The sequence below is a fragment of the Prionailurus viverrinus genome, chromosome B3 (genome assembly GCF_022837055.1).
Source record: "Prionailurus viverrinus isolate Anna chromosome B3, UM_Priviv_1.0, whole genome shotgun sequence".
Taxonomy (NCBI): domain Eukaryota; kingdom Metazoa; phylum Chordata; class Mammalia; order Carnivora; family Felidae; genus Prionailurus; species Prionailurus viverrinus.
In genome coordinates this window covers 24114077-24137414 of record NC_062566.1, presented here as the reverse complement: position 1 = coordinate 24137414, position 23338 = coordinate 24114077, and the positions used below count along the sequence as shown (strand labels likewise).

General features: G+C 38.0%; 2 protein-coding genes across 5 annotated transcripts in view; both read right to left on the bottom strand.

Annotated features, from left to right (window-relative positions):
- Positions 1-9126, bottom strand: part of FBXO22 (F-box protein 22) — a 31045-nt gene extending 21919 nt beyond the window's left edge. Inside the window, exons 1-4 of one of the 2 annotated variants that reach the window (XM_047862167.1) lie at positions 8860-9126; positions 8358-8496; positions 3653-3743; positions 2757-2852 (exon numbers count right to left, since the gene is read on the bottom strand). In XM_047862167.1, coding sequence (XP_047718123.1) covers positions 2757-2852; positions 3653-3743; positions 8358-8496; positions 8860-9014 — 481 coding nt within the window. In that variant the 5' untranslated portion in view covers positions 9015-9126. The remainder of the gene's footprint in view (positions 1-2756; positions 2853-3652; positions 3744-8357; positions 8497-8859) is intronic. The other variant, XM_047862168.1, reaches the window with a different exon arrangement.
- Positions 1681-23338, bottom strand: part of UBE2Q2 (ubiquitin conjugating enzyme E2 Q2) — a 73359-nt gene continuing 51701 nt past the window's right edge. For 2 of the 3 annotated variants that reach the window (XM_047862169.1, XM_047862171.1), the window contains 2 exons: positions 15338-15404; positions 11901-13518 (listed from right to left, as the gene is read on the bottom strand). In XM_047862169.1, the coding sequence (XP_047718125.1) occupies positions 13487-13518; positions 15338-15404 (99 nt within the window). In that variant the 3' untranslated portion in view covers positions 11901-13486. Of the gene's footprint in view, positions 1691-11900; positions 13519-15337; positions 15405-23338 lie in introns of those variants that run through there. The other variant, XM_047862170.1, reaches the window with a different exon arrangement.

Below are 23338 nucleotides of genomic sequence, written 5' to 3'. Positions count from 1 at the left end.
CAGCCACTCTGGAAAACAGTGTGGAGCTTCCTCAAAAAATTAAAAATTGCTATGACCCAGCAATAGCACTGCTAGGAATTTACCCAAGGGATACAGGAGTGCTGATGCATAGGGGCACTTGTACCCCGATGTTTATAGCAGTACTTTCAACAATAGCCAAATTATGAAAAGAGCCTAAATGTCCATCAACTGACGAATGGATAAAGAAATTGTGGTTTATATACACAATGGAATACTACGTGGCAATGAGAAAGAATGAAATATGGCCTTTTGTAGCAACATGGATGGAACTGGAGAGTGGTATGCTAAATGAAATAAGTCATACAGAGAAAGACAGATACCATATGTTTTCACTCTTATGTGGATCCTGAGAAACTTAACAGAAGACCATGGGGAGGGGGAAAAAAAAAGTTAGAGAGGGAGGAAGCTAAACCCTAAGAGACTTAAGAACTGAGAATAAACTGAGGGTTGATGGGGGGTGGGAGGGAGGGGAAAGTGGGTGATGGGCATTGAGGAGGGCACCTGTTGGGATGAGCACTGGGTGTTATATGGAAACCAATTTGACAATAAATTTCATATTAAAAAAAATAAGCAAATCTCAAAAATATTATGGTGTTAAAAAATATTTATACTACATGAAAAAAAACAAGACAAAAAAAGAGTATATACCATATGGTTCCATTTATATGACATTCAACAATAGGCAATCTAACCCATGGTCACAGAAATCAGAACCAGGGTTTCTTTGGCAGGCAGAGATGGACAGGAAAAGGGCATGACAGATCTTCCTCAGGTGACGGAAATATTCTATATCTTGACTGGTGTATAGGTTACACAAGGGTATACATTTGTCAAAACTCATTAATTTAGTACAGGTCATGTAAGTAAAATTTATCTTAAAAGAAAGAAAATGACCTTTGCATATATATGAATGAACAAATTTCCTCAAACTTGAAATTTTTCTAACCTAAAGAATGAAGATGGGCTAGGAGTCAATGGCTGCTTTAGAAATAATCACTAAACTGTGGCCTAAGAAAAAGGAATCCAACCACTGTCTTGGCGGTAGTTTTGTTGGAACATGCATGGAACTGGCTCAAAGAAAGCATCTAGCTGCAGGGGTACCAAAAACACAAAGCATGTCCATGAAAACACGAGAATTGGAATGGCATCTACTCCTGACATCAAGATCATAAGGGAACTTGGGGGAATAGACAAGCAAAGTTAAAAGTCCAGAAGAGGGCAAGCACAAAAAGAAGGCTAGACTTCCCACTCTCACAATGGGGTCCCCCCAACAAGTCCACCCTCCCTCTCTTGCCTCCGTCCCCCAACCAAAATTTTAAAAAGGAGAAATGTGACTGTACTTTGAAAATGCCATGGTGGATGAGGTGGGGGTTGGGGGGGGGGGCATAAGAAAATGATGAAGCTACCATTCTGTATAAGCATTTGTTAATAACTAGTAATGGTAAACCTAGACCACTCATTTTAGGAAAATTCAAAAGTTAAAACCACGGTTATTGCTATCATTTTTTTAATCCAATGAGGAACAAAATGTGTGGTGATTGGCAGATATAATAGTATGTATAGGGGTGAGGAGCCAATAATGGTAGAGATGAAATAGTCCCTATCAACCATGTATTTATCCTTATTCATTTGTAAACACTTGAAACCTTTGTACTTCACTGTGTTAAGACTCTTAAATTCAGATCAAAAGTCTCTCAGGGAAGATTAAAAATGCCAATTATGGAGTACTACTGAGTGGAACAAAGAAAATAGAAATAGCTGACATTTACTCATTGATTCTTGCACATCTCTATTCTGACTACTTTTCATGTTAACTCATTTAATCCACAATCCTCCAAAGAAGTATTATCAATCATACCCATTTCATATATGGGGAAACTGAAGCCCTATAAAGTTAGGTAACTTGCCCAAGGTCATACAGAGACTAAATAGTACACCCAGGATTCCAATCCAGGTACCTGAACCACTGTACCATGACTGTCTCAACAGAATGTCTCTCCCCCATGAACTATCGAAAGGAATCAAGGGGCACCTGGGTGGCTCAGCTGGTTAAGCATCTGACTCTTGATTTCGGCTTAGGTCATGATCTCACGGTTCGGGAGATTGAGCCCTGCACTAGGCTCCGCACTAAGTGTGAAGCCTGCTTAAGATTTTCTCTCTCTCTCCCTCTGCCCCTCTCCTCTTGCATGCGCTCTTCCCTCTCTCACACACACACACAAAAATAAATAAAAATTAAAAAAAAAATCAAGAATAATAAAAAACAGCAAAAATTCACCAGCAGCAAACTTGGAAAAGGTTATAATTTCATGCTATAGCTATAAACTTCAAACAGTGATATCTAAGTAGAGAAACAGAAGCTTTCTGGTAGCTCCTAATCCCAGCCCTAACTTACCCGTGCCCACCAGAAATAATCCTGGTTGAACTGACAAAAGCATTTAATGCTTTCTGATTTGGAGAGGGGAAGTATGTGAGCTCTTTCCTCTTATGAAAGGCTCTTAGAAAGATATGCATCACATTTGTTTTTTATAGATAGCCCTGAGACTGGGAATACTAACCACAATAATCTAAAGAACACTAATAGAAGTCAAATATACCATGGTAAATATGAGTAACTTTTTGGCATTTTTGGATGGCCAAAAACATAAATGTGGTTTTAAGCTACAAAGAATTCAACAGTTTATAGGAGCCCACATTAACGCAAGGCAAGAAATTATCAAATGGGTATTTTCTCTCACCTACAATTCCTGGGGTCACAATCCCAAGGACTTGGCATTGTTTTGGGAATAGCTTCTCAAGGGCAAATGCTGCTTCCATAGTAGTTCTTTTCCTTGCTGTAGTAATACATTAGCAAAATTATTACATTCATTTTAGATCAAATCTGATGGTGGTGGGCGGGGGGGGGGGGGAGCAAACAATGAATAAAGTTTAAATCATTTACACCAGAATGGTTTATAAAGAAGTCTAAGAACTTTGATGAATACATTTTCCGATTTGGGGCCCATTTTATAAGTTAAAATTCTAAATCTGACCTTTAACATCACCAATTTGCCTTTCTTGCTTTGTTCATATACTGTTTTTGCCCCAGTGATGTTAAATTTAACAGCAGCAGCTAAATTTTAACTTGCTATTGTACCTCTCTGTTTAGCTGATATTAGAGCATGACTGTTTCACTGCATAGACAGTACCTGGATTCAAATTAGACAGTGATAACACAGGTCTAGACCTGAACCTCAGTGTGCCCAGCCTGGGAAACCTAGTCTACTTCTGCTCTTAGCGAGCCAAGAAGCATGCATGGTATCTATAGATAACTTTGGTCTCCCTAAATGGGTCCCCATCACACAACATAAGGCTTCAATAGCCAAAGATATACATTGTTTTAATAATAAAAAGTGCCTGGATGGCTAAAGTATTTCAATTTGAGAAAAACATCTTTCTAAAGAATCTGTTTTAGTTGTACTGCAAGGTTTAGAAATCAGTCTTTGAAGCAAAAAGGGTCTCTTAAGTTTCAAAGACAATATATTCATGAAGTCCTAGAGCCTGAGAAAGTCAGTAACTCTCAAGACTAGGACAATATTTAGCTCTAGAGGTATATAAGGAAACAAAAACTCAAACCTTTTCTTTTGATATTCACCTCTCTTGTGGCCACGACACTCTTCCAGACTAATGAAAGTTTCTGAATCAGCCATGTAAAGAACTGTCTGTGGTAAGATGTGAACATTCTGCTAAAAAAAACAAAAAAACAAAAATGGAACTGGATCACATGAATCTAGAAGTGCTCTCACGGTCCCTTAAAGTTTTGCTCTGGTCCAAACTGCCATGGATGTACCTTCCCTTCAGGTCAGTGTCTGACCTGAGTCCAACCACTTCCCACTCATTTTTTACTTCTGCTCCTTCCTTTTCAGCTCATTCATTTGAACATCTCTCATTTCTTCTTCAAGTCAAACTCATTCCAGCCTAACTCAAAATGTTCATTTTCATAATTTAAACTCTTTTTTGTTGATTTTTCATTTTAGAGAGAAAGAGATAGAGTGGGAGAGAGGGGCAGAGGGAAAGAGAGAGAATTCCAAGTGATCCCAACGCTCAGCCTGGAGCACGCCACAGGCCTAGCTCCCACAACCCTGACATCATGACCTGAGCCAAAATCAAGTGTTGGATGCCCAAATGACTGAGTCACCCAGGCAACCCCATAATTTAAACTTTTAAATAAAAACATTAAATGCCAGCAAAAGGGGCTACTTGCTTTCCTGAATAGGCATCACACTAATAGAAAGGTGCGAGCAACAAAGGAAAGTATACAAACAGTATTGCTCCTCTTTTCACTGCCTACCAAATGGAAGTATCCCAGGCCTTCATTTCTACCTTACCAACTAGTTCCCTCCAGGGAAACTTTTACTTACTACAACCCAGAAATACACACACTGCTATGCACATTCTCCTGTGGCTCTCTTCTTTTCCCACTTAATTTAGGACTATGTCCCCCAAGAGACAGTTGAAGTGCCACCTCCCCTACAAAACCTTTTCTTAGACTTCCTCAGTACCCTGGACCTCATATATGACATACCTTACATCCCAGTCATTCTTACTTGTGCCTTATCTCCACTTACAAGCTAGGCTTATTCAGATTTCTGGTTTCCACTAAATGTCACATTACAGCCAAGTGGCAAAGTGGCTGAATCAAACAAAAGGATGAACATACGTTTTTTTCTAAACTGGTTATTTTCAAAGATTTTTACTACCAGAATGGAATGAAGTACTTCACATATAGCAACTTCAACACTGATTAAATGAGAAAGTGTTAATCTACTGTAATTTTGGGGAATGTTAAAATGTTTCAGAGTAGATTACATATAGAGAAATTCAAAAAAGGTAACTGAGACAGAATGATGGCCCTGTGGTGGCCCCAGGGTTGATAAGACCTAAGGGTATAGTTCTCTTGGTCCACACGGCATTTTCAAAGAATGCAATTTGGTTACCAACATTGAAAATTACACAAAATATTTACAGAAAATATGGATTTCCAGATTCTTTTGAAAAACTAGACATGCTAACAACACTTAGACCGTATTCTTCTTGACTAGGGCTAAACAAAGGCAAGCACTCCCTGGTTTGTCGTGGCCTTATTGCTCCCTATGCTGTCACAGCAAACCAACTTAGTCACCTGCCTAACTTTGGAGTCATTTGAGTTTGTGATACCTGGTATAGGAAGTAAGGAAATAGGAAGTCTAGTCCTGAGTTTTTAGGATTCTCTCATTCCTGGTACCCAATGAAAAGCAATTGCTTGACTCTTCCTTTCTAATTCTCACTGGAAGCAGTGACAGTGACAGTCCTCAACATGAAAAGATCTCAAAGCACAATGTGAGACAATTGCAACCTCACTCCCTTATACAAAGAAGTTCCAAATAGCAAGATATGTTATAAATTTTTTTGTAGACTTGAAAATATTTCTGATAAAAAAGTTAAACTAATTTCCTTTATGGCTATAAAAGTGTCATGTCCACTAGGTAACCTAGAGGCAAACACAAAGAACACAGCATGATTTGGACAAGGTTTCCATTTTAGTTTAACCACAGTAGCATTTACTACAATGAATAAACTTCTTTAAGGGCATTACTATATGAATTTTTAAAATGCCATTGATAAAAGAGAATAATAATTTCATTCATTGAAAAACTGCTATCCCTGGTACTGAAGATAATGTGTTATATGCATTACCTTTCCATTACTTAAACCTAGAACAAGTCTTTAAGGGTATGAGGAAAATTCTTACTGTCTTTCCATTTTAGAGATAGAACCTGAAGCTCAAAGGGATTAGGTAACTTTTTCCTTTTTTTTTTTTTTAATGTTTATTTATTTTTGATAAAACATACACAAGGGCAGGGGAGGGGCAGAAAGAGAGGGAGACAGAGGATCTGAAGCAGGCTCTGCACTGACAGCAGAGAGCTGAGAGCCCAATGTGGGGCTCGAACCCACGAACCATGAGATCATGACCTGAGCTGAAGTTGGACACTTAACCTACTGAGGCATTCAGGTGCTCCAAATTAGGTAACTTTTTCAGAGACTGACAGCTGGTATGCACCAAAGTTAGGTTCAGACCTAAATACGTCTGGCTATTAACAGCCATTGTATTGTATAAACTTTTAAAGCTATATGAAAATAATACCTGCTGTGGTAAAAATCTGAAGGAAAAAAAAATAGAAAAAAATTTAAAGCATTAAAAAAAAAAAAAAAATCACACAATTCTACCCTGACAGGAAACTTTTGCTAACATTTTGACTTATTTCTTTTCTATTCTTCCTTTTTTGTTTTTAAATAATTCAGATTATACTAAACATAATTCATAATCTGCCTTCTTCACTTATAACATGAACATTTTCCCTTGTCATTAATGCATCTTGCAGTTCATCATTTAGTGACTATTTGTAAACATTAGGTTGTTTTCAATTTCCCTTATAATAAATGATGCTGCAAAGAACATCTTTATGGAAGTATGCCAGCACTTTGAATTTCTCCAAATGACAACTTCTAGAAACAGACCAGGCAGGGTTTGAACCAATATGCAAAGAAGAAAGTTTCCTACGAGCCTGCTTTTGGATCTGAGTCCCAAAGCCCAAACAGAGTAAGGAGAAAATCCACATGAGAAAAAGGGAAACAGAAGATTGGTCATTTATGGGGCATTTGTCTAATATCCAAACACATTAACAATGATGAAAGCCAGGTTTTTCATTGTCCAAAAGGGAGGTACAAATATGACCTGAGAGAAAAGAAAACTGTAAAGAATTCTGTGTTGGACTGGAATTGGATGTACTTAAGCAAACTCATGAATTTCCATATATATAATAGTTATAATTGTACACATACATATATTCCTTGGCTCTGTCCACTAGGCTCTAAAGAAGCAAAACCTTTGACAGCAATGCATTTCAACTACCATTCTCCACTAAAGGAACCAGAACTCTTTAAAGAAATGGCTGATTCCAGGACTAAAGCAGACAAAACACAAGATGAGCTTAGAAAATGTTGTGTCAGAGAGAAAGGAGGTGCTCAAAGGTGACAGATTCATCTCTAAAAGACCCTGAAGCCAGCTGAAGGGGCTCGTGCTAGCCAAAATGGGGACAATTTGGACACTAAAATCAATTCTTTTAGAGATGATATCGCATTGAATAAGAGACTTAAGAGTCCATACAGATATAAATAAATGAATAAATTGAAACAGGAATACTTACATAGTTTCAAAATATCTCCTCACAAAATACTTATTAATTGCAGTGGAAAAGACTAATTTTACAGTAGCGACATCTAGCACACACCATGTCAATCAAATTATCAAAGGTAATAACACCAGTAATGAGACAAAAATGGAAATCAGATGCTACCTAATAGGATGAAACTAAAAGAGCACAGGATCACTTCTGTGATATTCCTGCCAAAGATACATAATCTGAATCTAAGAAACATGTTCTACAAGATAACTGGCCTATAATTTACATACCTGTCAAAGTTGTGAAAGTCAAGCAAAGCTTGAGAAACTGTTCCACATCAAAAATTAAAGAAATGACAACAGCATAAGATTCTAAAATGAATTATTTTGCCACGAGGAACATTGCTGAGACAAGTGGCAAAATCTGAAATTTTAGGAATGGATGGTAGAAATGTATCAATAATAATCTCCTGACTGATGGTTGTACTGTGGTGGTGTAGAATATTCCTGTTTGTATGTAATGCACGCTAACGTATAAGGAAGTGAAAGAATATTAGATTGGCAATTTACTCTCAAATAGCTGGGTCCCACTCCCAAATAATATACCACAGCCTCACTGTCACCTGTCCTCAAGAAGTCTGCCCTTCTGATTTCATAGTTCAAGTCTTTACCTCCTCAGGTATTGCCCAACTTTTGAAACAGGGGCCCAGAGATACAATACAGAAGAACAGTCAGGACCAGAGGTTGAAATATTTGGGTTTAAGTATTGATTCTTGGCTTTTTAATGTGACACTAATCAAAGAGATCCAGCTGCCTTCCCTGACAAACAATGAAAATACCTGTTTTTTTTGAAGCAGGTAAAGGGAAGGTTCGGCATGGCGTTATTAGAATAGTAAAAATCTGAATACACAAAATGCCCAACATCTGAAAAGCAGTCAAATAAATCATGGCATATCCTTACAATATAGTTATTAAAATGGGTGTTTATAAATATTTTCATGTCACGAGAAAATGTTTCCTAAATTACCAAGAATAAGGCCACATACAAAATAAGGATTAAAAAGAAAAAGATTTCGTACTCGAAGACTGACCCACCAACCCTGAAACCGCCTGTGCAGGACGCTCCCGTCTTACTTGCCTCAAGCTCCTCAGCTGCAACGCGGACCAAGCAATGCTCCTCCAACTGGCCAGCATCCGCCGAGCCTGCGGAGATCCACGTCACACTCCGATGCGTCCGCAACACCCGACGAACACACTCCCTCCATAAGCGGCACACGCTGGGGACGCAAACACACAAAGGGTTGTGAAGGGTCGTTCATTTCCCTCTCACAGACAACCCCAATTAGAACAGCAGGAAATTCTTGCGGGATCAAAAGTCCGGGAAGGGGGTGTCAGGGCACAGATTCAGAGGGAGAACAGGGGGCAGAGACAACCATAAGGCACACCTCGTCCCCCTGGGAAGAGTGCCCAAGACAGGGACAGGGGTACGGCGGGGGTACCACGCAGATGGGGGCATCACCTCAGAGAAGGAGAAGGGAGCCGGGGGCAGCCGTGGGTCCCGAAGGTGTCTGCCCACCCCGCCAGCCAGGGCAAGCCCGAGGCAAGTCCCGAAGTAAGCTTCCCGCCTCCTCTCTCCTCACCCGGCCACCCGCAGCAACGCCTTGGCGGGCAGGAAGGTGAAGACACGCTCCACCACCTCCGCTAGGTTACCCAACACAAAGGTGCTTTGTGGGTCCGCGGAAGAGCCTTGGCGATCGCCACCACCGCGATCACTACAGCCACCCACCATCTCCATTCCTCAACAACCCGCCCAGCAAGCAAGCACTACGGCGACTCGCGAGGCACTGGTTAGGCCGGGACAGGACTTCCCAGCTAGTGCGCATTGAGCAGGCGCGCGCGCGCCACTTCCGGCCGGTTAGGGGAGCCAGGCTGCTGAGACCCACCCACGTGACTCCAGGCCAACCCGCTTCCTGCTTGGATCCCCGAGGGCCCGCTGGCGGCAGGAGGCACTGAACGGGCTTGCGTCCTATGATCTTGCGGAAACCTTGTAGGAGGCCTCTCACAGGCAAAAATAGGTCCTCCTCTTGTGCCTCTCGCTGCACTTGCAGCGCTATATTCTTTGTCGGTACAAAACTTTAAGTCATGGTATCTTCTAGGAAGGAACTAGGTAATATTTGTCCCTCTTTATAGTACAAATGTCTGTTAACATGAGTCCAGTTTTTGAACGGGCAGTATCTGCTTTAAAAAAAAAAAAAACTGTGAAGATGACAGGTGTGTAGATGACCATCTTTTATTCAACGCCTAGGGAATGTGGTTAACTCACTGTAGCCCTCACCTTCTGTATGGAAGGGCATGAACAGCACCTACCACTGCTGTGAAAATCTTGACCAACTGCATTAGTTCCTCACTAGTAGCATCAGATTCACCAGGAATTATGAAGTTTTGGCTTTAACAAGTTTTCCCCTTAAGTATCATTAACAGTGGTATATTAGTTGCAGGTCTGTGACATGATTCAACAATTCTATACATTACTCCATGCTGGCTGAACCCCCTTCACCTATTTCACCCATCCCCCCACCCACCTCCTCTGGCAACCACCAGTTTGTTTTCTGTATTAAAATTTCTTTTTCTTCTTTAAGTGTTTAGTTTTGAGAGAGAGCACATGAGCTGGGAAGGGCAGCAAGAGAGGGAGGCACAGAACCCAAAGCAGGTTCCAGGCTCTGAGCTGTCAGCACAGAGCCAGAGGCAGGTGGAACCCAAGAACCACGAGATCATGACGTGAGCCAAAGTTTGAACTTAACCAACTGAGCCACCCTAGGCGCCCCTAAAAGTCTTTTCAAAATTTCTTTGGCTTAAAATTACAGGAGTGAAATCATATGGTATTTGTCTTTGACTTATTTCCCTTAGCATTATGCCCTCTATGTCCATCCATGTTGTTGCAAATGGCAAGATCTCCTTTTTTCTGGTTATAATATACTATTGTGTATAAACACCATTTCTTTACCTGCTCATCTATTGTTGGACACTTGAATTGCTTCCCTATCTTGGCTATTTTGAATGCTGCCACAAACCTTTTCAAATCAGTGTTTTCATTTTCTTTGTGTCAACCCAGTAGTGGAATTATTGGATATGGTAATTGTTTTTCAGGAACCTCCATACTATTTTTCCAATGCTTCCTCCATACTATTTTTCCATTCCCACCAACAGTGCACAAGGTTTCCTTTTTCTCCACATTCTCACCAACACTTTGTCATTTCTTATGTTTTTTAATTTGAGTCATTCTGTCTCATTGTGGTTTTACTTTGTATTTTCCTGATGATTAACGATGCTGAGCATCTTTTCATGTGTCTGTCAGGTTTTGGCACATTCTTGGTCCTCACTTCAGGCCTACTGAATCAGATACTGGGGGCAGGGCCCAACATTCTGAGTTTTAACTTTTCTGTGATTTGTTTTCCTGTGATTCTGATGCTAGCTCAGGTTGAGAACCACAGATAGAAGGAATGTAAGCATAGCAGACACTGCTGTATCCCTACCTAACATCCATTACTCCTGCTGCTTCTTTACTAACAAAGCCAGATTCGATCACCAGCTCTAGAGGGTAAACTTAGTTGAACTAAACTAGTAGATCTCGAACATTCTCACCCAGGACTCTTTCACATTATGACAACCCCAAAGAGCTTATTTATGTGGGTTATGACTATTACTATTTGCCAATTAAAAATTAAAACATTTTAATATTATTTCACTTAAAAATAATAAATCCATTACAGATGAACAAAACAGAATTTTTGTGAAAAAAATAACTATGCTCCCTCACCCAATAGTGAATAGTTGTGCCATCATATCACATTTTGCAGACCTCTAATTTCTGCATCTAAGCTGCATCTGCTTCTGAATTCCATCTACTGCAGCATCAAATCACATGGCCTCTGGAAAACTCCACTGTACACTTGTGAGAAAACAGGTGAAAATGGCAAATAATGTTTGAGTGTTAGGAAAATAGTTTTGACCTTAAACCTCCTAAAAGGAGGGATCTCCAGGGTTCCCCAAATCATACACTGAGAACCACTGGACCAAACTAATAATGATTTCATTCTTTTCACCAGCCATTAGTTTAGAGGTGGACACAGGCCCCAGTTCTAGCCAAAAGAAAAGTGAAGGGCAATATGTTTGGGGGTTGGGGCTGCTAAAAGATAAGACCATTATCTACGTCTGGACGGAGTAACATGGCTACAATATCCAGATATGACGTTAAATCCAAAGATGAAACCAACAGGGAAAAATCTCAAAGGAGTGTAGCAGAGCCAAAATGTACCAGGCCTAGAGTACTTCTATCTCTGGACTTCTTGTATGTAAGATAACTTGATAATGCTGTGTAAGGAGGTCATGGGAATATTAAAAAAGGGGAACTAGGGACAGCCATGATGAAAGTAGCACTCGGACTTATATTAAGGAATGAGAGTGGGAGAGGAAAAAGGTTGAGGAAAGCTGAGTATACACCAAGTCTGTACACACCATTTCCGGGTTCTCTAGCTTTCTCTTGTTAAATCAACCTGTCTCTGTTCCTCTCAACCCTCTCCTCACCCCATCCCACCATATATAAATCCTATTTCAAAAAATTCAATAGAGCTTACAAACACCTGAAGCCAAGAGTATCTCTGATGAGGGAAAAGTAACAAAGTTATATTTTAAATGGTTCTTTATTCATAAACTTGATGCAAGTTTACAAAATTTACTGTACATTGCCAAATAAATCTGCAATGAAAGATAAAACCCAAAAAAACAAAGCATGCCAAATGTGCAGCTGTCAATCTGCTAGCCATCAGGATATTAAAGAATTCAATAATGTATTCAAGATTTAGCCTTAGGTTTAAGGAACTTTAATGCTTTAAAGAATTCTGCCTGGTCACTTATTATCTCAGCAACTGGCAATCAGATCTTTATACAAATGTAACCAAGTAAACAAGAATGCCAGAAAATCTTTTTCTACTGTCCTTTTAACCAAAATAGAAAAAGAAATTAAACACACGCAATAATGCCGAAGTGCCAAGTCTCTCTGGTGTGGTTTACAAAGTTAAAAATTGAAACTTAGAGCAAATGCATAAGAAACACCTTCGAATTTTGTAACTTATTTGTGCAGAAAAGTGTGCTTCTGGATTTCATTTTAAAAGTGCTTAATAATTAGAATTTACTTTTAAATCAAACTTGGGTAGATAAGAAAGTCTATCACCAACCAAATAGGACTGAATCAGGTAAGGCAAGAAAATGGAGAGTACACTGATTTGAGTCAGGTTTTATAAAACAATGAACATATATAGAGTTCCTACTAGTTTTTCAATGTAAAAGCCATCGTTATGAGTATACCAAAAATTTTAAGAGTTTCCAAATCAGGTATCTTTTTGTACTTCACTGTGCAGCTTTTGCTCAAGGAATTCTTTGTGCCAATCACTTTACAAGTTTATTAGTTTAAAAATGATTGCAACATCCCGTTAATAAAATGGAAACATAAAATGATTTAGTATTTTAAATAACTTCAAGCTCTATACTGCAGTTCTTCATAAGAAATACTGAACCAACAAGAAGCAGATTCAGCCCAACAAGACTCTGAGGCCCCAGTGGAAATTATTACTTACAAAGCCTTAATTTGCACAGCCTTGCTTTGCTTTTGCCTAAAAAGCACAACTCAGTTAAGAGCGTATCTTCAGGAAACAATTCATACCTTCATCTAGCCATAAAAAAGTTTAACAATTTAATGAGTAGGCTTCCTATCATTATTTTGGCAATATCAAAAATTGGTTTTAACTTGAAAAAGCTACTGTGATTTAGAAGACCTTAAATTTTCTAAACCAACATTAAACATCAATTAAACTTTTATTGGCTCTAAATAGAACAGTATATTGCAAGTCCTCATAACACACGAGCTCAATGTGGGAAAGTTACCCTACAGTCGCAACTTCTGTAACCTGATGCTGACTTTCTGCTTAACAGATTTCACTTTTCAAGAAAAAGAGATCATGAGTGGCCAATATGTGTATTTATCACAAAAAATACAGTAAAGGCCCCACTGCTCAGTCCACAATACCTAAAATGAGCAAAACGAAAAGGCTGTAACTCATACTGGATGTCAGTTGACAGATTATCCACTAAAATATCTATTAGCTAACGTCTTCAGTACTGCTGTTATAGGGGCACTCAAAGCTTGTGTCTGCATGTTGGAAAGATTTTCTTTAAAGCAACATTGGTCCAAACATACGACAGTCAACATATTTAGCCGTCTTCCTTTGGAGGGGTGTACCAGCCTGAAACACAATGGAAAAAAAGTTAAAATACCTTATTAAATCAACTAGGAGAAATGGCATTTCATTTAAGGTTAGCTACTTTGTCTATTCATATTTTTGTTTAAATATACTGTAAAAATTAAACTCACATGGGTTGGTAACACGGCATTTTGTTATGTGCACATATTTACTTCTATGAATAAATTGTACTTGAGTTTTCAACATAAGATCTTTATACTAGTGGAATTTCTAGCTAAAGACGATAATATGGAATATTAGACTACAAGATAGATTTTTGTCTTCCATTTCAACCTCACTGAAAATAACTATACCCAAAACAAAATGCTGGCATCTTAGAATAAGAGGAACCTGGATTGTCATTAGTGCAAGGATACCATTTCACCAGTGAAGGAGTCATTTCAGCAAGTGCAGGGACTATGCCTAAAATCAGAGTCAGCAGCAGAAACCGACCTAGAACCCATTTCCTGATTCTGAATCTACTGCTCTTTCATCAAAGCTAAGCTTATAAACACCCACACTTTGTAAAATACAGCACTTTCCAATAAACATTTTTGAATGCTGATTACAATGTTTGCTTCAACAAAAAAATAAAAGAAAAAATGTGATTTTTTTTTTCCTAGACTCAGCAAAAATCTAAGTTTTCTACAGAAAGGCTAATGAAAATAAGACTGGCATGAAATGGCCACTGGAACAGTATGAATATACCAAGATTGGTGGAGCATCCACATGGTTATGAAGTAGTATACAAGCACCTGTGGATCTACTAATTTAGTGTGTTGTGATCATTATGAAAACCCAGGCTTGCCTTCAAGTTTTATCATTTCCTTCTTCAAAAGCTTGAACTGTTTTAAATATTAGTCTTTTATAAGTAGTCACTGAAAAAGTGGAGTTTGTTTTGTGGTTAAAAAAACAAGTGAGCACAAAGTACCAATGTTAAGTCACAAGCTACCACATTTCTAGTAAAGAACACTTTACTGTAAATACTCTCCTTAAAGAAAACTACTTCCTATTAATTAATTTACTCTGCACAAAAAAGTATCCGTTTCACTACCATGGCTATAATGAGTATCTTATTATCAGCACTTAGTTTCAAAGTGCCATGTGCATACACTATTCTTTTTTTCCTCACAAGTTTGGCAAGACAGATATGCCATTTTAGAGATGAAGAAACTAAGGCTGAAGCTATTATCTTCAGGACTTGCTCAGAGACACAGGGCTAGCGAGTAACACAAATGGCACTTGAAAAATTGGGTTTTCTAATTCCAAATCTACCTCACTGTTAGAGAAGACTCAAAACGTGCATTATGAATACAAGCAAAATTTAAAGTAGAATAAAGTTTATGAAAGATATTTTAAGAGTTTTTTTAAATTTACAACTCAAATACTCTTAAGTGTATACTGAAATGAAAATGTTCCTTGAACAGATACATGTGTATGACTGTCAAAAAGCATTAAATAATCTGATGATGTTTCAGAAACAGCTGGTTCAGGATCCCGATTGTATTTACTCAGTATCAGTAAGAACTCCACCTGTACAACTGCCTTTAACTCAATTCCTACCCTAATACCATACATTTCAAGTAAGAAGTGATTCATTCATTAATCTACTAAAAAATCTTGACTCTGACTTAGGCCAAGTAAGGCCTAAGGATACAAAGATTTTTCAATAAAGCAGAGTGTGTGCATCCTCAAGTTAATTTTTTTCACTGGGGTAACAGTACTTTAAGAGATTAAAGCAAAAACAAACAGGGTAAGTTATCAATAGTACCTTATATAAAACTTCATAAATGGTAATAAATACTTATTGAATTAAACGTACCATTTTTCTCATGTATCTGTACAATGGAATTATAGGATTGTTGGGCTCTTGCTAGATTATACTGATTCTGAAAGAGAATTATACATTTTAAATAAAAACTCTGAGTAGATGAAAATCATTACAAATAATTTACGGATGCATCATCACTATGCTTAAAAGAACACCGGAAACTAAATTAGATTTCTGTTTCAAAAATAATTTTAACTTAATACCCTCATTTCTCAATTTCATTATTCTCTACCACTTTAGGATAACAAAACCAAAGTTGTACTACAATAAAAATCTATTTAAGCTTCACAGTTCATTTGTATAAATACTCTTACCACTGGACAAGTACAAAGCTTTATAGTTCTAGTGCCCTTCTCCACTGATGAATGAAGTTAAAGAATGCTACTCAGACATGAATAAAACTTAAACTCTCCTCCTCATAATAAAACAAAAAACAAAATTACAAAATATTACCTTCAGATAAGGTTAACTTTAAGCTTTGAGGACTATACATATCAATGACATCTTGAGTTAAAGATGTCCATAAATGGTACCAAGCCATTACTAAAGGAGTCTTCTTTTAAGGAGCCAAATTTAGGATTAATTTTTTCTCTAGTAGTGCAACTGAGTGACATCATAACCTACAATTAATATGTCATGAGCATTCTTCATAGTGGTACATACCTATTATGTTATAGAATAAATTCACAGTACAAAAATTAAAAATGTATAAAACATTTTAAGTGAAAATTCTCCTTCCTACCTGTCCTCCAACCATCCAGCTCCTCCTCTCATCCATCCTCCTTTCCCTACCCAAGTTAACTGTTTCTTATATCTCCTTAAGATTAAATAAGAAAAGTCACATATAGCTTATGTTACTACTAGCCACCATCCCTTGCTTATCACCCCCCAACAAATGGTAGGTAGCATGCTATAGACCCTGTTCTCTGCCTCTTCTCACTTAAGGTATCCTGCACCTTGTTCCCGATCACTGCACAAAAAGCTGAACCTTTCTGTTTTTTTAAACCGTGAAATATTCCATTGTATGGAAAGTCAAATATTTATTTATTCCCCAATTGGAGGACATTTAGGTTGTTTTCTTTTTTTTTTTTTTTTTAATTTTTTTTTTTTTTCAACGTTTATTTATTTTTGGGACAGAGAGAGACAGAGCATGAACGGGGGAGGGGCAGAGAGAGAGGGAGACACAGAATCGGAAACAGGCTCCAGGCTCTGAACCATCAGCCCAGAGCCCGATGCGGGGCTCGAACTCACGGACCGCGAGATCGTGACCTGGCTGAAGTCGGGCGCTTAACGACTGCGCCACCCAGGCGCCCCAAGTTGTTTTCAATATTTTGTTACAATGTTACAGTGAGCAACCTTGTACAAATATTTCCAAAGCACTGGTAAATAGTCTGAGTGGAATTGCTGGGTCAAAAGACATATGCCTTTGTAATTTTGTAAGACTGTGGAAATGGGCTTGCTACTTGGCATGTATGAGAATGCCTCTACATAGCTTTTACAAACCTCTTATTTGTGAAAATGTCATAGGTGGATGATGAACTCTCAGTGTAAGTGAGATTTACATTTCTATCACGGAGCCAGGCTTAGTGTGTCTCCATATGTTTATAAGCCATTTATTTCTATTTCTGCAAATAGATGTTTTGTATCTTTTTCTACAGTGTAGCCTTTTTGAATTTCTAAGAGCTCTTTAAAAATAGTAAAAACCCTCCCATAATGCATCTGAAAAACAAACATAAAATGTTCTTTCCAAGTTAATAAAAAGTAATGTTTTTCCAATCTATATTTTCACCAAAGGACAAAAATACAAAAGAAACAGATTACATATAGCAACATATGCACACACAGAAACTTGCAAATGATCAAAAAGCAGTCATTTCCTAACCCTACTGCCCATCTACAAGATAAGAAGAGAAAAATAAGAACATTAGCCTTCTCAGTTGTCAATAGCATGATCTTCAAATTCTAGTTTTTTAAATTTATTTTTATTACGTTTATTTATTTTTGATAGAGAAAGACAGAGCACAAGTGGGGGAGGGGTAGAGAGAGAAGGAGACAGAATCTGAAGCAGGCTCCAGGCTCCGAGCTGTCAGCACAGAGCCCCACGCGGGGCTTGAACTCACAAACCGCGAGATCATGACCTGAGCTGAAGTTGTACGCTCAACCAGGCGCCCCTTCAAATTCTAGTTTAAAGAGAATGTTACTGCAGGGGCTTTAGTGTAATGGGGAGTTAGCCCTATTTTCTAACTCACTGATTTCTGCATATATCATTATTAAACCCTCCCTTCTACTTTCCTTCAGTTTTTTTAATTATTATTATTTTTGAGAGAAAGAGAACACAATTGGGGGAGGAACAGAGAGAGAGAGACAGAGAGAGAGACAGACAGACAGACATAGAATCTGAAGTAGGCTCCAGGCTCTGAGCTGTTAGCCCAGACCCCGATGAGGGGCTCAAACCCATGGACTGGGAGATCATGACCTGGGCCAAAGTCCAACTGAGCCACTCAGGTGCCCTTTTTGTACTTTTTTAAAAAAATGTTTATTTTTGAGAGAGAGTGTGTGTGATGGAGGGGGGACAGAGGGAGAGAGAGAATCCTGATGTGGGGTTCAAACCCACGAACTAGAAGATCATGACTGAGATGAAATCAAGAGTCAGATGCTTAACCAACTGAACCACCCAGGTGCCCCTTGATTGTCCTTTCTAACACTTACTTTGAGGTCTGATTCATTCTTGTTCTTTTTTTTTTTTTTTTTAATGATACAAGGATTTTAGAGCAAGGAGTATTCCCTCTGCCCTCTCATTTAGTTTCTAGTATGTAGGCATTTCATTGCTATTCTCTAGCTATTCTGCAGTCTTCATTTCAAAGCCCCATTAAGGGCTGTTTGAGTTCCATAATTCCACAAAAGGGACATTTGTTTTGAGCTGGTTATTATAGTTTTTTATTTAATTAGGATCAGAAAATGATCTGTCCTTTTCCTACTTCCAAAATTGAAGTTTTCTTCATTGAAGAGGATAAGTTTCACGAATGTTCCAGAGAGAGAGAGAAGAGGAGAAGAGGAAGAGAAGAAGAGAGATGAGGAGAAAGAAGGAGAGAGGGACAAAGGGAGAATTTTAGTATTTTCATTATGGTTCAGTTCTAAGTCTTTTTAAATTTTCATATGATTTTTTAACCATGATTTAGAATTGTGTTTAATTTCCAAATTCATGCAGATTTTTATTAATCTTTCCATTACTGTCTTCTAACCTTAACTGTATCATATTCAAATTATATGGCTTGTTTTTAAATATTCTTAATTTATGAATTTATAATTTTTCCCCATATTCCATAAATGCTTGGGAAAGATTATATAGTATCTAATTATTGGGTACAGAGTTCTACATCTGTCCATTTGACCAAACTTAATTGATTATTCAAATCTTCTACATTTTGACATATTTAATTTACTATGAACAAGGTACACTAAAATCTCTCATTATGGTTACCTGGGTCAATTTCTCCTGTGGTTTCACCAGTCTTTCTTTTTTCTTTTTTTTAAAAATAGTCAACACACAATGTTCTTAGTTTCATTCATCAAGTTTTTTTTATCTGTATTTTGATGCTATTTTAATAGGTAAAGTAAAATATTATTATAGCTCCTGGTTAACTGAGACTTTTATCATTAAGTAGTACTTTCTGTTCCAAAATCCTATTTTGATACTATACATATATATCACATATTTTGTTGTTGTTATAAGTGTATACTGGCATATCTTTATTATTCCCTCTCAATAAAAAAAGAAAAGAAAAGAAAAGAGGGCGCCTGGGTGGCTCAGTCATTTGGGCGTCTGACTTAGGCTCAGGTCATGATCTTGCAGTTCACGAGTTCCAGCCCCACATCAAGTTTGAGCCCCACATCAGGCTCTGTCTGCGCTGATAGCCCAGAGCCTGGAGCCTGCTTAGGATTCTGTGTCTCCCTCTCTCTTTGCCCCTCCCCTCCTCATGCTCTCTTTCTCTCTTTCAGAAACAAAAAAAAATTAAAAAACAAAACGCAGTGTTTTTTCATCCTTATAATTTAAACATACTTCTTAAAAATTGCCAGATTTTGTTTTATTCATTCTAACTGGTAACTTTAGTCCATTTTTTCTTGTGACTTCCTTACCACCTTACTTCCTGGTTTCTATTTCTCTTGCTTTTTAACATTTTATTATCTCCTCCTGGAGTTCCAATAAGACATTTTAGACCTCCTTCTGATTGTTAGCTCTCAACTTCTACCACAATGTCTATCCCCATGTTCTTCTCATCTGTACAACATTGAGTTATTTCTTCTAACCAATTCTCTTTGATACCTAATCCACACATTGTTTCTCATTTCAATCATATTTTTCATTTCTATAAATTGTTTCATTCTTTTTTCAAATTTGTCTCATTATACCTGATGGTTTCATTGTTTGCTCAATTTTAGGATGCTTTTTTCTTTATGTTTTACATAGAACTATTCATTTTCTCATAATTCTAATATCTAAAGTCTCTATTCTGTGTCTGATAATTCCAAAACCTAAAGTCTTTGGGAATACATATCTCTTATGTATTGTTTCTGCCAATTCTCATTATGCTGGCTTGCTTACTTGTGTGCTTGGGATTTTTCACACTGAATTCTTATTTGCTTGATCTTAATATTTGAGAATCTTGTAGCCTTAAATCAGAAAAGCTTTTCCTCTGAGGAGTATTTGTGCCTGCTTCTGATGAGAACTGTGGATATAACTAACATGAGATCATCTTAGCTTCCTTGGGAGAATCTCAGGATTATGCAAGGTTCTCACATTTGATTTGCCAACCTTGCTCATTTATAAATAAAACACCGGAATACTTAGTACAGGTAGCACCTCTCCATTCCTTGAAAGGAAAAAACAAAAACCAGATGTCTCATCTGAAGGTGATCATTCACCACAGAATTCTCTACGTAAATGACTGGAGGTCCATTAGGAGCAGGGTATGATAGGTGTCTTTGTTAGAAATAGCTTAGGGGCTGCTCCAAGAGTTGTGTGCTCTAGGATTTCACTATTTAACTTAACTATCATGCCCTCCATGCGGTGAATGAACATTTGTTAGGGTACTACCTTGCTTATCCAAACCCCAAATTCTTGCTAAGTCATAATAGCAGAACTCTAGAAAGCTTTCTTACCACTACAGCCTAGAGTTAATGTTATAGCCTGTATCCCCTGTTAACTGACCAGAAAACCAGCCCAGGCCAACATCCTCTGCCTTATGGCTTGCTCTCAGCTCCTGCTGGCTGAGCCTAGGGGAGCAAGCTAATGGCAAGACTGTACAATGAGTGACTCTTGCTTGCATAGAGTTGCAGATCCTCAGCTCCATCAATCTTACCCTATCTCCAAATTTTATGTGTGCCGACAGCCAATTTTTTTGTTTTCCAGTACTTAGGTGTATCATTTTAGTAATATTTTCTTTCTTTCTTTTTTTTTTTAATGTTTATTTATTTTTGAGACAGAGAGAGACAGAGCATGAATGGGGGAGGGGCAGAGAGAGAGGGAGACACAGAACTGGAAGCAGGCTCCAGGCTCCGAGCCATCAGCCCAGAGCCCGACGCAGGGCTCGAACTCACGGACCGCGAGATCGTGACCTGAGCTGAAGTCGGACGCTTAACCGACTGAGCCACCCAGGCGCCCCTTTAGTAATATTTTCAAGACATAAACTCATTCATTTATTTTGAACCAATAGCTGATAGTATCTTTAAAAATATTTTAAATAGGGGTGCCTGGGTGGCTCACTCGGTTAAGTGTTTGACTTTGGCTCAGGTCATGATTCTTGTGGTTCAAGAGTTTGAGCTCTGGGTCAGGTTCTGTGCGGACAGCATTCACACTCTGTCTCTCCTCCCCCATTCACACTCTGTCTCTATCAAAAACAAACACTAAAAATTTTTTTTTAATATTTAAAATATTTTTGAATAGTTATATGTCAAAAGAAAGAGCACAAATGATTTAAAGTCTCCCATCTCTAACCTGCCCCATCAATACTTCAATACCCCCATATCAGAAATAGTTGTTAGTACTTTCTTGATTATCCTGTAGAGTTTAAAAGCCTACAAGGTAGGGGCGCCTGGGTGGCTCAGTTGGTTAAGCGTCCAACTTTAGCTCAGGTCATGGTCTCACAGTTCGTGAGTTCGAGCCCTGCATCGGGCTCTGTGCTGACAGCCCAGAGCCTGAAGCCTGCTTTGGATTCTGTGTCTCCCTCTCTCTCTGCCCCTCCCCACTCCTGCTCTGTCAGTCTTAAAAATAAATAAAACATTAAAAAAATTTTTTTAAGTGTACAAGGTAAAACTCCTATTACATCATGTAAAGTTTCCAAATTCTTTTTTTTTTTTAATTTTTTTTTTTTCAACGTTTATTTATTTTTGGGACAGAGAGAGACAGAGCATGAACGGGGAAGGGGCAGAGAGAGAGGGAGACACAGAATCAGAAACAGGCTCCAGGCTCTGAGCCATCAGCCCAGAGCCCGACGCGGGGCTCGAACTCACGGACCGCGAGATCGTGACCTGGCTGAAGTCGGACGCTTAACCGACTGCGCCACCCAGGCGCCCCTAAAGTTTCCAAATTCTTAACAGATATTAATAACAAGAAAAAAATGAAGAGTGAGGTTTTATAACCATTCATTCAAAAAATTCACCTTCTAAGACATACTTTACAAGGCAAATGTGCTTAGCTGCTTGACTTAGCATTATATATAAAATGGTTATGTTATGTACTTGCTAAGAAAACTATATATAATGGAAATATAAAGGTTGAAAGTGATAACATTGACACTGAGTAATTCCAAGAGAACTGTGGCACTGAACAGAGTATTGATATTACAGAATTTTAAAACTAGAAGAGACTTAAAATATTTTAGCTCAAGATACAGAAGCCCAGAAGAGGTAAGTTTACACAGTGAGTTATTAGTACAATGTTCTTTCTTTTTTTGTTTTTTAAATGTTTTATTTATTTTTGAGACAGAGTATGAGTGGGAGAGGGGCAGAGAGAGAGAGGGAGACACAGAATCTGAAGCAGGCTCCAGGCTCTGAGCTGTCAGTACAGAGCCTGACATGGGGCTCGAACTCGTGAACCACGAGGTCATGACCTGAGCTGAAGTCAGACACATAACTGAGCCACCCAGGCACTCCTCAAATGTTCTTTCAATTGCTCAAAACGATCTAAGCCTTTTATATTTTAACATGAAAGATATGTTAATTTTTTATAAAAACATGATGAAATTTAACATCAAGTTCTACATAAAAATATATGCCAGGAAGAAATTTAAAAGACTAGAAGAAGTAAACCAAATGTTAATAGTATTTCTAGGTTACCGATGACTTCAGTTTTTTATATTTTTTCCTATATTAAAAACCATGCACTGTGCATAAATTTTGTCAATACAAAAAATAAAATTCTAATAGCCTACTACATAATCATTCTATCGGCACATTTAATACACCTAAAATATACACACTGTTAAGAAATGCTAGTTAAATGTAGTTAAGTAATTCACTAGTGTTCAATAGTTAACTTCTAGACTTTACACAAAATGATATTTTATTCCAGTGCAAAGAAATAGCTGTTAAAAGAACTCAAGTAAAATGAGTTATTGTATAGTACTATCCCAAATAGATGATTTTTCAAATGGCCTTCTCGATTTTTTGCTTCCTCTGTGAGTTAAGACTCTAGTGGACTCATGCTTTGATGTGCAATACATTTATAAATACATTATTTAGATTTCATACTATTTGGATAGGCATTTAACACAAGATTCACAGACCTTTAGGAACTCCAAATTTTTAAAAATGTTAGGTTAGGATAACTTCCATCACACAAATACTTTTGCAAAATATACTAACTTCAGAGTATCGTCCTTGGTCCATTTAACTGTTTCAAGAAACTACAATTAGACATAGAAAGATGTTTTGGATATAGTGAATAAAGAACACAACACAGTGGGTAAGAGTAGAGACTAACACCAGACTGTC